A 15,117-nucleotide genomic window follows, 5' to 3' on the forward strand; every position below is an offset into this window, starting at 1 on the left:
AATTTTTTACTCTAAAAACCATTATAAATTATAAACTCTTGTACAAAGTTTTCGTAATTTTCATATGTTAACTCTCTTTTACTCGAATTTCAATAAGACGAAACCTTTATAACTTGAAGATTTTTATAGCTGGTCTCTCGAGATTTTAGTTATCGAGATTCGACTGTAACTTTTAATTTACTTGTTTTTATATGTTGTAACATCAAATATCACTTAATCAATGAAACGTGCATGTAATTTAACTCGAAAGTTTTACAGTTACCAGAACAAATCATGATTATATCTGATTATAAATTACTTTTTAATTATATATTAATTACACATTAAATATGTATAAAACATATCATTAAATCATAAATTATATTCTGTATTGAAATAAATACAACGTTTATTATGAAAGAATTTCTTACAATGTCTTCAGATATCGACGAGTGCGATGCAATTCCTGGACTTTGCCAGGGTGGAAAGTGCCTGAACAGTCCCGGCTCATTTACCTGCGAGTGCCCTGAGGGACAAGCGAGAGATCCCGAGACCAATGAGTGCAAGGACAGAGACGAGTGCCAGGAAGAAGGCATCTGTGCGGACGGCCGATGCATAAACACGATCGGCGGTTATTACTGCCACTGCAATCCGGGATTCATACAGAGCCAGGATCGCAAATTCTGCATCGGTGACTAATATAATTAATACTTATCACGAGAATCAATATTACGATTAAATGTTGTATAATAAAAATTTCGCTAAAATTTTACATTATCACTAATGTTATCTTTTATTCTTTTTTATCTTGAACTCTTTCCACGTTTTCTTACCAATTTCTTAATTTTCTTTTATTAATGACATAACTATCGTTCGTCAGATGGCAGACAAGGATTGTGTTACACGGCGGTGAACCGTAACGGACAGTGCAGGAATCGGCTTGCGATGCGATTGAGTAAAAAGGATTGTTGCTGTGGCAAGAATATGGGTCGAGGATGGGGAGATGAGTGCTACATCTGTCCTAATCCTGGCAGTGGTATGTACACATTTTCAGAAAGAAATAAAATTCGCGAAATTCGAGTTCGCAGTATAACTTGATACTTTATACATTGAGAGCAAGAATGATTGCAATTATTAAAATCTTTTTTTTATACCAACTATACATTATATTATAGTTATAATGTTTTAAATATACAAATTATATCTGCTTCAACGGCATTTTGATTATCACATGATATGCATTCATGTTATCATATCGTGAAAACAATTTCTTTATTTTTTTTCTTTTATACATTTTTTAGTTAATTTTTATCATGTAAGTAATAAGCTAACGTTAAAATTAGTTATAATTTGCAATAGTATTTCTTGCATAAAAATGCTTGTTTTATTTACCATTCATATTTAATATTTTACTATATTAATACGTATTTTAAATTGTCATAATTTATAATACAATTTTTTTTATAATTGATAGAACCATAAATATAAAGTTATTAATAACATTATAGCATTACTAATTATAAAAATGAAACTTTTAACCTTTTAATAATTCTAATAATTATTTTACCATTCAAATAATTACAAACATGTAAAAAACACTTTTCTCTCAGTGTCCATTTTCATAATTTTTAAAAGTATTTGCATGATTTAAATTAATTTAATCGTACTGTATTCAAATTGATTTTATACCGATTGGCGGAATTTCGAAGACAGCCTATTTTCGACTCGTTCGACCCGTCCGACGAGTAACTCTGAGCGAGTTACGCGAAAAAAATCTCTTCGTTGAAGCGACACACCGAAACAAAACCAAAGACAGCTATATAGATCCGCGCGTGATTCACGAAAAATAAAAGTCTAGATAAAAGCGAGCGACTACGGCGACTGGCAATTCTACAGGATCCACGTTATTACTCAATTGTAGACGATTACAACAGGCTTTGCTCGCAACTGCAGTCGATCACCGAGGTGAACGAGTGCGCGCTACGGCCGGACATCTGCGGCGACGGGAAGTGCATCGACACCAAGGAGGGTTACGAGTGCGAGTGCTATCCGGGCTTCACGAGGAAGCCCGGCGGTAGATGCGAGGACGTGGACGAGTGTCAGCTGGATTACTGCCAGGGCGGAATCTGTCGCAACTACCCCGGCAGCTTCGCCTGCGACTGCCCGCCCGGCTTCGTCGTTTCCGGCGAGGGCAGATACTGCACCGGTAAAACCATTACTCGAATCCCTTCTCAACCGTACGGTATATTAATATAATGATAAAATCGGCAACACATGTTGTGATAGATATGATGATAATAATTATGACGACAATATTATAATTGCAATAGCAGGTAGTGAAAAAATGTGTTAGTAGAGAATTTTTTTAAATATTGATAGTAAAAAATTATCAGTAATAGTGTATTGACTGACGGATAAATATCTTTTTAGATCATGACGAATGCCAAGACACAGGCATGTGCACCAACGGACATTGCATTAACATGAACGGATCCTTCAAGTGCAAATGCAACGATGGCTATACACTGTCGCCGACGAGAAATACCTGCATAGGTAAGAAACATAAAGAATATGAAATATTACGTTCGTATCGCTAGAGATGTAAAAAAAAACGTTTTTTTTCCTAATAGAAAAAACCATTAGAAAAAAAACGTGTTTTATTTCATTGAAAAAATACAAATTTAGTTTTTTTTTTCTAATTTCGATAGCACGACTAATTAATTGTAAATAGTACGTATTTATATAATTATATAATTAATTTTAATGTGATCTACATTTAACTTTTACAAAGGAGAATTTTAATTCTTTTAATTTTAATTCTTTTTCTAAACAGCTTTTCCTTAAGTAGAATTTATTATAATTATTCAAACTGACATATTTTGAAGTCCTTGCTTCAAAATATGTCAGAATCAATATATTCATAAAACAAAATACTAGGCTATTACTCACAGTTACACATAGCTACAAATTTGAATTATAAAGGTAGCGACAATTATGAAAGTTCGACTTATAGAGGTGAACTTCGACTTGTAGAGGTCTGGCTACTTTAAATTTGAGTTACAGAGGTAACTAAAAAAATATATTTAAATGCCTGACAAATAATTCGAGTTAAGATAGGTTTTATTTCGATTTATAGAGGTTTTTCGCAGCGGAGCGGAAGGAAATAAACAAAATTTTCGTCTTATAGAGATTTTCGAGTTATCAAAGTTCCACTGTATTATTATATACACATTCAACATTTAATGAATGTAATAAAAGTATTAATGATATCCATTGTATTTCACTATAAAAATCCTAGTGTGCTTTTAAAATTTAACTGTTATTTAGTGGCATACATACACATTATTAAATTCACTTTCCTTTGTACATCATTTATATCAATAATTTTTCTTTTTTAAGTTGATATGATTGATTACTTCACTCAGAAGCTTTAACATCGGTATTAGAATAAATTAAAACCGCTTCGTGTAAACGAGTCTACATTTCAAGGAGTTAAAAAGAAGTTACGAATGTTACTAAACCGGATTATCGTTGCTATGTAAACCTAGTCTGCGATGAAGAAAAAGAAGATACTTCTGAGGTGGCTCAAGAAATAGCTGCGCAACAACTCGTCCGAACTTTCTTCTTTTTTCAGACATCAACGAGTGTGTGGAGAATCCAAGAATTTGCCTGAACGGCCGTTGCGAGAATACGCCAGGGTCCTACCATTGCATCTGCCAATCGGGCTTCACTCCTTCGAGGGACAATACGTTCTGCGTGGACATGGACGAATGCTCCACCAGTGGGATGTGCGAAAACGGCAAATGCGTCAACATGGAGGGCTCCTTCAAGTGCGTGTGCGACTCCGGCTTCAGAATCGGCCCCGACCTAAGTCACTGCATCGGTATTGAGCTTATTGAGTGACTGACGATTTCGACAATAGCGAGAATAAAGCATTAAATCTTTGCAATTTCAAATAATCTAGATTTTTAATGCTTCAGTTTAACAAAAAATTTTAATGTTGCGAGATTTTTTAACAACAATAAATTGATATTTCACTTTCTCCAAAGATTTGAAGATAGAATTAAACGAACGCGAGAAAGAAGTAATTATTTATGATCGTTTATTATTATTTATTCTGTAAGATATCGACGAATGTGCGAATTTGCCATGTCAAAATGGACGTTGCATCAACACACCTGGTAGTTTTCGGTGTGAGTGCCATCCGGGATTCAATCTGGGTCCTGACGGAAGATCCTGTCTAGGTTCGTACGAGTTTATATATTCTGCTCTTAATATGTTGTATGCAAAATAAAAAATATATTATTAGGTAAACTATGAAACACTCTTTAAGTCAACAATTTTTCTTAATAACAAAACGTTCGCTAGATTAAAATCTGTTCTGCTTATTACTTTTTCTAAATCTTTCAACTTGATTGTTCTTTAGATAAAATAGAAACTAGAGGGAATAGAGGCTATAATGAATAAACACAAGAGATGTTGTAATATACATCAATCATATAATTTAATTCATTAATTTTGACTTCCTACTTTATTAAGTTTGCTTTAGCTGCAAATGCAAAATTTAAAGTGTAACATTACTTTAATCAAAAAACACATGACGTTTCTTACAAGGTGTGAATTTATAGTGTCTAATATACATATTTAAATTAAGATTGTTGTTTGAAGTTATTGTTATTCACTTTTTCTTTAACAACCTTTTGCCAGTTTGGTTCAATTAAATCAATGGGTCAGAGACAATCTGGACATGTAGATTCGACCACAAAGAGATCTTCTCTGGCCAACATCTTTTTGACAAATAATAGTAGATTGAATACAATTGTTAGTATTGATCATTTTTGACGGATCGATTTGTTTGGGATCTTACATTGTTCTGAATTTTAGTTATTTTCTGCATGTCTATCAAGGATATCAAAATAATATTAAATTTAAACACAGATACTGAGCTGTTGGACAGTTTAGTATCGGTGTTTAAACTTAATCCGTTTTCTGTACTTATATGTGTATTCCTATATAAGTCTTTTGAAATAATCAGATTTAATATCGAGTATTATGCTGTTTTCCAAATTAAAAGAATGATTTAACTTCGACGTATGTTCACTTTTATTCTAATTTTTAAAAAATGCATCAGAAATGGTAAAATCAGGGATAAATGATTTCGAATATAGGTATATAGCGAGTTATGACAACGTTGGCATAAGACCACAAATCGATCTATTGAAATTGATCGATACTATCAATTGTAGTTGATCTATTATTTTTTGTCGAAAAGTCATTGATTAGAAATCTCATCAATTGTCACAAAGACGTTAACCAGAGAAAATCTCTTAGTGATGGAATTTACCTCCAAATTGTATATAACCTGTCGATGTAATTGAACCAAGTTACCAAAAGTTTAAAAAAAAATAAATAAATAACAGTGACTTTTCAGACAGCGATCTTAATCGAAATATTAAACACTATGAAGAATTGGTATGAAACGTCACGTGTTTTTCAATTATTCCAAGAGTAGTGAAATGTGTTATTGAATTTTACATTTGCGACTAAAACAGATTTACAAATAGTAAAATCGAAATGTCCTACTTTAATTATTATCAAATTAAAAATTATATGAGTACATTTCATCTCTTTGTTCGTTTTATTGGCCTCTATTCCCTCTATAGTTTCTATTTTATTTCGAAATACAAGCCAATATTTTGCAATTTTGCTTTAAATTTATGCTGATCTCAAAATGCATTTTTGTACTCGTTCTTTAGATAATTTTATGATTAAGTTTTGCATTATAATGTAAGACAAGATTGACATTAATTTTATTAAGAAATGACAAAGCTACTACTTCACTCATAGAGAACCTCTTCTATCTCATGCGACTAATTTAATCAGATAATTTTACATTTTGTTTAACAAAAAATATTTCTATTGGATGACTCTGCGCTGGTCAGATACGAGAAGAGATCTGTGCTATTCGCAGTACAGAGACGGCCAATGCTCCAATCCGACGTCCACAGCCGTAACGAAGTCGAGTTGTTGCTGCTGCACGGTGATCCTGGGCCAGCCGATGGGCTGGGGCAGCACCTGCCAACCCTGCCCGCTTCCAAACACCTCGGAGTTCGAAGCTTTATGTCCACACGGTGCTGGAATGACTTATAATGGCGACGGTAAAAACATCATAATGAAAATTTTATTTAAAAATCTGATATTCTCAAACTTGCAAAAACATCAGTTTCTACTATATATTTATAAAGTATTGTAGAAATATCCAAATCAAGATTTTTTTACATCAAATCTAATCGAATTGAACTTTACTCCTTGTTCAAATCCGATCGAACTAAAATTTTACTCAAATCGAATCGAATCGTTCAAACATAATTTTTGACAACATAATTATTGTTTGGTTAAATTTTAATGTATAGGTAATAAAAAAGAATTTTATTTGTTTTATTTATTATTGGCAAATATAATTTTACAAGATTTTGCCAATATACATATGTGATTCGCGTATTCGAATCTCTTAGATTTAAAATTTTCGAACGGTTCAGACACTATTCAGAGTCATAAAAAATTGAATTAAACCTCTCTGATCTAGAAATTCTAATCTAAAAAATCTAAAATCTACAGATACTCATGAATCTTTTAAATGTTAATATGCTACAATTTATAATTCAAGATTTGCCCAGTTTATTTCCAATTCAATGAATAATTTCAATGGTGGAATTTTATGGTTGCCATTGTAGATATCAATGAGTGCGCTCAGAATCCCAATATTTGCGTCAACGGTGCATGTGAGAATCTCATGGGGACATACAGATGTATTTGCGACAATGGGTACGAAGTGGATGCAACAGGCAAGATATGCAGTGACATAAATGAGTGTGAACTGGAGGATTCCTTGTGTAGCGGCGGACAGTGTCGAAATACGCCCGGTAGTTTTCAAGTAAGCAAATTATTTATTTATTTTTTATTAAGTGAAAGAGAGAAAGAAAGAGGGATTTGACATTTAAGGCTCCAAGAAGGTAAAGAAATTAACTCTATGAAATAAAAAGTAGAGGAAATCGACATTGTGAAATTATTAGAAATGTGCAAAAGCTTTTGTCCTTTTTAACGTTTTTCTTTTATTTAGTAAGTACTAAAATCAATTTTCAAAATACTTCCTTTATTCATAACTTTCTACTATCTTTCTTCCAAATTTCCATGTGTAGCAAATTTAGAATATGTGCAGGATTTTAAAACATTTCCTTTTTTATAGACCAGATGTTTACACAGTAATAATACATAAGTACCTAATAATTACGTATTTTGGTACTAAAATCAAAAGATTTACAAAAATAAAGTTAATCAATTTAGTTTCTGTGTGCGTAAAATTTATATTAATTGTCGATCTTTACACTTTATTGTATTTACAATTTCTTTTTTTCTGTGACTGTGTGTTATGACATTATTCCACGTTTTCAATTGATTTTATTTGGAGCATAAATGTCGTGAACTATCGACAGCGTGATTTTACTCGCAGTGCATCTGTCCGACGGGTATGAGGTACAACACGCAGAATCAAATGTGCGAGGACGTGGACGAGTGCGAGGAGTTAGGACCGGACGTGTGCTTTAATGGCGTGTGCATCAACACCCTGGGGGCTTACGAGTGCGAGTGTTCCCCGGGATACGTTCTCGACAATACCGGTCACATTTGCATGGGTAAACGGAAAATTTTTTAAATATATAATGATGGGACGACTCCCGCGCGTTGCGAGTGTTAAGTAAAATAAATATAAATATAGACGGGATTTCGGTCTTTCGATTCCAGACAATCGGAGGGGCTCCTGCTGGACCAAGATGATAGACGGTCGCTGCGAGTACAACCTGCCGAAATTGACCCTGCGCTCGGAGTGCTGCTGCTCGGTCGGGGTGGCCTGGGGCAGCCCCTGCGAGGTCTGCGATCACTCCTTCTGCGAGTGCTCGAAGGGCTACGCGAAGGTGGACGGCAAGGGCTGCGCGGACATCAACGAGTGCGAGCTCAACAGCGGGATTTGCAAGGGCGGCACCTGCGTCAACACAGACGGCTCGTACCGTTGCGACTGTCCCCCTGGCCTCACTTTAGACACGACGCGTAAGCCAATAGTTTCAAATTATCGCAAACTGCTAGGTTTCTCACTAGAAAAAAAAAAAGATTGTAGAAAATATGGAGCAGTTGCGAAAGATTATAATTAAAAATCGTATCAAAAATTATAAAAGATATAACTCAATAATGTATGACTCTTCGACTTAAAACATTAGTAGTTAGAAAAGGCAATCAGAGTCAAAACGCGGTAATTGGTGCGTGGTTATATCATTGCACAGATGACAGATCTTTTAATCAGATAATTAGAAACGATGCTCACACGTTACGGAACTGCTATCTACTGTCACTGCGGAATCGTATACAGAACGAGCGAAGGTGAATAACTAATTGCGTTTTTTAATGTAAGAGTTTTGTATCGCTGAGAAAGACCTGAAAAGGGCAGAAACGTACGTGTTATCAATGTGTTGAATTTTATTTTCGAGTAATTAAATTAACCACGCACCAATTACCGCGTTTTGACTTTGATTGCCTTTTCTAATTACTAATGGTTTCTAAAAGATATTTCTTATAAAATGAAAAATGAAAATTATTAATAACTGAAAATTTTTCCTGCCTCAAATTACTTGTAAATCTCTTGAGAATAGACTCGTGGATCAATTTTAAAACATCCCTCATATTTTCTTCTCAATATCCCGATTGCAGACACCACCTGTATCGATACCAGGCAAGAATTGTGCTACTTGGACCATCGTCACGGTCAATGCACCAGTCCCATAGAGGGTCATTTCTCCAAGAGCCTCTGCTGCTGTTCCGTAGGCCGCGGCTGGGGCAGCGACAAATGCGAGCTGTGTCCTAAAATAGGCACGCAGGCTCACGCCGAATTGTGCCCCCGTGGAGACGGCTTCACTGAACGTCAGGATATCAATGAGTGCGTCGAATTCCCGGGCATGTGTTTGAACGGTAGATGCAAAAACACGATCGGCAGCTACAGTTGCAAGTGCAATCAGGGCTTTGCGCTCGACGAGCATGGTATAAAGTGCAACGGTGGGTAATTTCTCCTCGAGGAACCTCTGAAAGATCAGGATTTGAAAAAATCCTGGATCCTAAACGATGACTCTCTATGGAATCTTGAGCTGTTAAAGCATAAAAAATTTATTTCTTTTGTTGACCTTGCACTGAATTTACTTTTCAAACTACCCTAAAAAAATATTAACAATTATTTATATAATACAAAGTTATAGATAATAAAGATTTTAGATGTTTCAGAGTTACGCAATGCGCGTCTTTTCATAGTGATAATTAAATTCCTTAATCAATTTTTAAAATCAATTTTTTTTGTCATCAAAATAGCATTTGGCAAAAAATTCTGTATGAACAGATAAATCAGTTGATCGACTTGAATTATTTTCAGACATCGACGAGTGCGAGATTACGCGTGAGGTGTGCGGTAATGGCACATGCAGGAACACGCCCGGCAATTTCCAATGCGACTGCAATCCTGGCTATCGCAGCCATGACATTATGAAGATTTGCATGGGTATAGCGTAAAACATTTAATTAAAATTTTGTATTTCAATTAAATTAATTTAATTTAAAGATATCTAATATCAAATTTTTTGTAAATTTATCTGAAGATATAATTCTCTGGGAAATGCGAAATATTTCAGACGTAAACGAGTGCGAAGAGACGCCGGGATTGTGTCGCGGTGGCACCTGCATCAACACCGAAGGGAGCTTCAACTGCTTGTGCCCCCCAGGACACGAGCTGGGACCCGACAAGCAGTCTTGCAAGGACATCGACGAGTGCTCAAGAACCAGCGGTATATGCTCGAATGGCGTCTGCGAGAACATGATGGGCACCTATCAATGCATATGCGACGATGGCTATCAACAGACGGGGCTTAGATCTCATTGCGAGGACATCAATGAATGCGCGGTTGGCAATGGCGGCTGCGAAGACATTTGTTTGAACACGCCGGGCAGCTTCTCCTGTTCTTGCCGGTGAAGGATCATTATTTTTTTTCAGTGCATGGATAATAAAATCTCTCAGGATTGTTATTTGTGAATATTTAAACGTTGCTCAATCTCTGAAGTACTTTTGCCGTATTTCACAAAGATTCATTATCAATACACTGGCTGCGTTCCATTTCACGCATGACGCGTATGATTTATCCTTTAATCCTTAGCTTTGTTTAACATTTAGTGAACAACAAGGACACCATGATACATCATACGCGTCATGCGTGAAACAAAACGCAGCCATTACAGCTAATTAGAAATGTGAGAATCAAGGTTCCTTGATATCGATTTGACTCGAATCGAATTTTATTTCTTTATTTAAATCCGAATCGAACTCCGATTCAAATCCAATTAAATCTAATCGAATTGTTGAAACATAACTTTTAATTAACGGCATAATTATTGTTAGGGTGAATTTTAAGATATTGGTAATAATAAGAATTCTATATAAAAAAAATAATATTGATTATATGATTGTTTTACTTATTAGCGGGAAATATGATTTCATAATATTGTCAATATTTGATTTATATTCAAATTTCTTATTGTTAAACTTGAATTATTTTAAGTAGTTCGGACCAATATTCGAATCGTATAAATTCAAATTCAAGTCGAATCGATTGTGATTACCTAATTTGATTCGATTTGAATTTGTATTTTTAATTTAATTTGATTCGATTTATATTCGCACATCTCTACAGTTAATCCAGCTTTTATAATATTAAACACAATTGAAATCTTAAAGAGATTATATGTATAATAATTTATTATTCGCGAGGACAGCACTGGCCACGCTTTGAACCTGGACGGTCGAACTTGCGCGGACGTTGACGAGTGCAAGGAGAACCCTCGCATTTGCAACGGAGGTAAATGCCAGAACACACAGGGTGGCTACATATGCAACTGCACGAACGGCTTGCTGCCCGGGAGGGACGGTATATCCTGCATAGGTAAACTTTTTGTCAAATTTATTTATTACTGCGCTAGTAATATATAATTGATGCCATCCGCTTTGCCGTCTACGCATTGTTGTCTCGTCAGACGTCGACGAGTGCGTGACGCAGCCGCGGGTCTGCGGATACGGCGAGTGCTACAACACGATCGGCTCCTTCAACTGCCGCTGCGAGGAGGGATACTCGGTGAAACCGGCCGAGGGACCGGCGTGCACCGACGACGACGAGTGCCGGCTGAACGCCTATTCCTGCAGCGAGTTCGCCGAGTGCCAGAACACCCAGGGCTCGTACGTGTGCACCTGTCACGAGGGCTTCACCGGGAACGGAATCGAGTGTTGGGACATCAACGAATGCTCCACGAACAACGGCGGCTGCGACTCCAATGCGCACTGCATCAACACCGAGGGTTCCTTTAAGGTATCTCTTCGAATGAATTCATGATGAATCCTTTGTCGAAGGACTCTTGACTGTTTCATGCAATCATAATTATTATGAATTTATATACCTATATATATATTATAATATTAATCAGTATTATTATATGTATCAAAATGTATATATGTATTTGCGCAAGTGTAAGCAGTAATATCTACAATTATCATGCTTTAATATTGATGTTTGATAGAGCTGTTTTAAGGATTTAAAGGAGTATTGCGAACGGAAAAAATATTATGATTACTATTAATTGAGGGGATTAAAGATAAAAAAATTTTATAATTTTTAAAGATAGTGACAGAAAATGTATAAAAAGTTGCAAAAAAGTAATTTAGTAAAAGTTACAAGTAATTTAAAAACGTCAATTTTATTTGGTTTTGCTCGATTTAGCAAAAACCAAATAAGACTTTTTAAAAATTCAAACTGTATTCTGTTCAGGAATAGCAGCTCCGTTAATTAAACTTATAACGTAAATTAAAAAAAAACTTTTTTCTAACTTTTAAACTAATAAAAACATCAAAAGTTTCCGAAAAATTAAATTTTTTATTGCTATTTCTAAAAATAAATTTCAAATTTTAGAATTTTTTTGATACTGCCAAAAAATCTGATTATTTTTCAAAATTAAGAAAATGGAAAAGGAGGAAGAATTTTGACGAGATACCTTATAATTCTGTCGATTGATCTGCTACCGTCAAATTTTTTTTATATTCATTCGTTTCACTGAAAGGAGAATGTTAAAAAAGTCCCTATTTTGGCCCTCAAAGCACATCTGAATGGAGCTAGAAAAATCATTGTTTAGATTCTCAAAAGACAGGAAAAAATAGTTGTTTTTCCGGGAGGTGATGGAAACCTTGCTAGAATGGCTTAAATAACCATATTCGTGAATAATGTCATTTTTTACTATATTTAAGTCATTCTATAGTGATGTTCCCATCACTTCCGTATAAGACTTCCAGACAAACGACTATTTTTTCCTGACTTTTGAGGACCTGAACAATGATTTTTCAAGTTCCATTCAGGTGTGCTTTGAGGACAAAAATCGGGACTTTTTTAACACCCTCCTTTGTAGTGCGTGTGCGACGCTGGCTTTCGAGGCGACGGCTACAGCTGCAAGGACATCGACGAGTGCGCGGAGGACAGTACGCTCTGCGAAAATGGGCACTGCTTGAACTACCCCGGTGCTTATCGCTGCGAGTGCGAGATGGGCTTCATGCACCCGGACGAGCGCAACGAGCAGGCTTGCGTGGACATCAACGAGTGCGAGATGTTCAGCAACCTCTGCGTCTTCGGTCATTGCGAGAACATCTTCGGTATGTTCCGCTGCGAGTGCAACGAGGGCTACAAGCTCGACGGATCCGGCGGCAACTGCACCGACGTGGACGAATGCGAGAGCCCGCAGTCCTGTCAATACGGCACCTGCATCAACACGCAGGGCAAGTACATCTGCAGGTGTCCACCGCATCACGAATTGGTGGAAGCCGGGAATGCCTGCGTCGGTAGGTTTTTTCATTCGTTAATTATACCCTCACACAGCAATATTTCCAAAATATTTCATGCAAGATTTGAAATATTTGAAAATTTTTCATGAAATATTTCTAAAATATAAATATATCTAGGAAATCAAAGTTTTTCGAAATATTTCTTGAAATGTTTCAATAGAAATATTTCTTACAACATTTATACTGTATTTCTATTAACATTTTTGTGAGAAATATTTTAATGTAATAATTAAAAATGTTTTAAAAATGTTTACCAAACATTTCTGAAACATTTAATTCAAATATTTCAAAAAATGTTTTACAAAATAATATTTCATGCTGTGTGGGACACTTCGAATATCTATAATCCTTGTTATTCTCATTTTCTTACATTTGCGTCACGCAGATAGACGCGAATCACTTTGTTTCACGGGCTACGAACATGGTACCGGACGACCCCAGTGCATCTTCGAGGTGGCGTCGTCAGTGACGAAGGCAACGTGTTGCTGCAGCATCGGCACCGCGTGGGGCAATCGTTGCGAGGAATGTCCGCAGATCGACACGAAAGAGTACGATCAATTGTGCCCCAGCGGACCAGGGTACAGGCCGAATCGCGTGACGGTCATTCTGGAAGACATCAATGAGTGTGAAGAGCACGAGAATATCTGCCAGAACGGGCACTGCACCAACACGTTCGGTAGTTTTATGTGTTCCTGCAACGAAGGCTTCATCCTGGACGGTTCTAAAACCAGTTGCATCGGTAATGAAAACATGTCATTAAAAACATTCTTTATTATTTCTTAAATTTATATAAAAAATGTAGTTCTTTTTTTGAAACAAAAAAAGTTTAAGTATAACCTTGGATTTTTTAAAACTTAATATCTTCAAGTATTTAAATTTTTCGAGTTATAAGTTCTCAGAGTATTGCAAATGTTCTTACGTGCTGAAATAGCAGATTGTTCAAATGACGCGAGAAAATTATATTACAGACATAAACGAGTGCGCGTTGCATCCACGAATATGCGGCGTAGGATATTGCATCAATGATCAAGGGAAATACCATTGCGAGTGCCCTGAAGGATACATGGCGATGCCCGGAGGAAGTAAGTATACCTAAATGTAAAAAATTGTTTAATTTTTTTTATTTCTAAATATATTTGCTTCATTAATCATCATTAAATCTAAATAGTTGAGATAACGCATGATATTATACAAGAGAAAAAAATTTGAATTCTAATATAAATATATAATTTGTATCAAAATTTTAATAAAAAGAATCGTAAGATGTAACTGTTACACGTCCTTTTAGAGGAGTGCGTGGACATGAGAAAGGAAGCCTGCTACCTCACTTACGATTCTGGACAGTGCCTTAATCCCATGGTGCAGCCACAAACAAAGATGCTGTGCTGCTGTTCCATGGGAGCCGCGTGGGGCAGTCTCTGCGAGAAATGTCCTGGCGAAAGGACCCGTGAGTATTCGAATGATCAAACCATTTCTACATGTACACGAAAAGAACAATTTTGCTAAATCCAGATCTGAAAATAATTTTTGTTCAAAATAATCAAAATAATTTGGTGCAAAAGTCAAAATGATTACTAGAATATCAAAACAATAGTTTTATAGCAATGCTTATCAATTTGAACATTCCAATAAATTATTTTGATGATTCAACAAAAAATTATTTTCAGATCCATATTTAGCAAAATTTTTAGAATCTTTAGAATTTTTAGAATTTTTTAGATCTTTCAATAAAATCGTTCTTTCCGTGTACCGAATGGAATTAACGATATTAATCATTTGCTGTCTTCTGCAGGCGAACACGAGATTCTCTGCGGACTGGTGCCAGGCCAGATCATGAACCCGATCACAAATCACTCCGAGGAGATTGACGAGTGCGCCCTGATGCCGACGATGTGCACTCACGGCCGTTGCATGAATACGCCCGGCAGTTTTGAGTGTCAGTGCGACCGCGGTTTCATTTATGACCAGGACTCGCACCAGTGCATTGACGAGAACGAGTGTCAACAGGTGCGATATTTGATGTTTTAACTGAAAGATTTCTACTCGTTTCTTTAAATCCAAAAAAGCTGAATTATTGTAATATGTAGATCTCTTAACTAAATAACAATAATTTAAGCTTTATGAAATAAAATGTAGGGGAAGTCAAAAAAATTATAATTATGTAGTCTGGTACTAAG

General features: G+C 35.8%; 1 protein-coding gene across 1 annotated transcript in view; it reads left to right on the forward strand.

Annotated features, from left to right (window-relative positions):
* LOC105458695 (fibrillin-2-like) overlaps positions 1–15,117 on the forward strand; it is a 42,649-nt gene that overhangs the window by 15,799 nt on the left and 11,733 nt on the right. The window contains exons 9-28 of the mRNA XM_011704187.1: positions 422–670; positions 860–1,015; positions 1,901–2,185; positions 2,410–2,532; positions 3,614–3,862; positions 4,104–4,223; positions 5,922–6,137; positions 6,714–6,913; positions 7,490–7,670; positions 7,780–8,082; positions 8,737–9,078; positions 9,446–9,571; positions 9,702–10,035; positions 10,837–11,003; positions 11,095–11,423; positions 12,511–12,937; positions 13,326–13,679; positions 13,909–14,022; positions 14,229–14,387; positions 14,733–14,947. Coding sequence (XP_011702489.1) covers positions 422–670; positions 860–1,015; positions 1,901–2,185; positions 2,410–2,532; positions 3,614–3,862; positions 4,104–4,223; positions 5,922–6,137; positions 6,714–6,913; positions 7,490–7,670; positions 7,780–8,082; positions 8,737–9,078; positions 9,446–9,571; positions 9,702–10,035; positions 10,837–11,003; positions 11,095–11,423; positions 12,511–12,937; positions 13,326–13,679; positions 13,909–14,022; positions 14,229–14,387; positions 14,733–14,947 — 4,649 coding nt within the window. The remainder of the gene's footprint in view (positions 1–421; positions 671–859; positions 1,016–1,900; positions 2,186–2,409; positions 2,533–3,613; positions 3,863–4,103; positions 4,224–5,921; positions 6,138–6,713; positions 6,914–7,489; positions 7,671–7,779; positions 8,083–8,736; positions 9,079–9,445; positions 9,572–9,701; positions 10,036–10,836; positions 11,004–11,094; positions 11,424–12,510; positions 12,938–13,325; positions 13,680–13,908; positions 14,023–14,228; positions 14,388–14,732; positions 14,948–15,117) is intronic.

This window comes from Wasmannia auropunctata, unplaced genomic scaffold (genome assembly GCF_000956235.1).
Source record: "Wasmannia auropunctata unplaced genomic scaffold, wasmannia.A_1.0 LD334385.1, whole genome shotgun sequence".
NCBI lineage: Eukaryota > Metazoa > Arthropoda > Insecta > Hymenoptera > Formicidae > Wasmannia > Wasmannia auropunctata.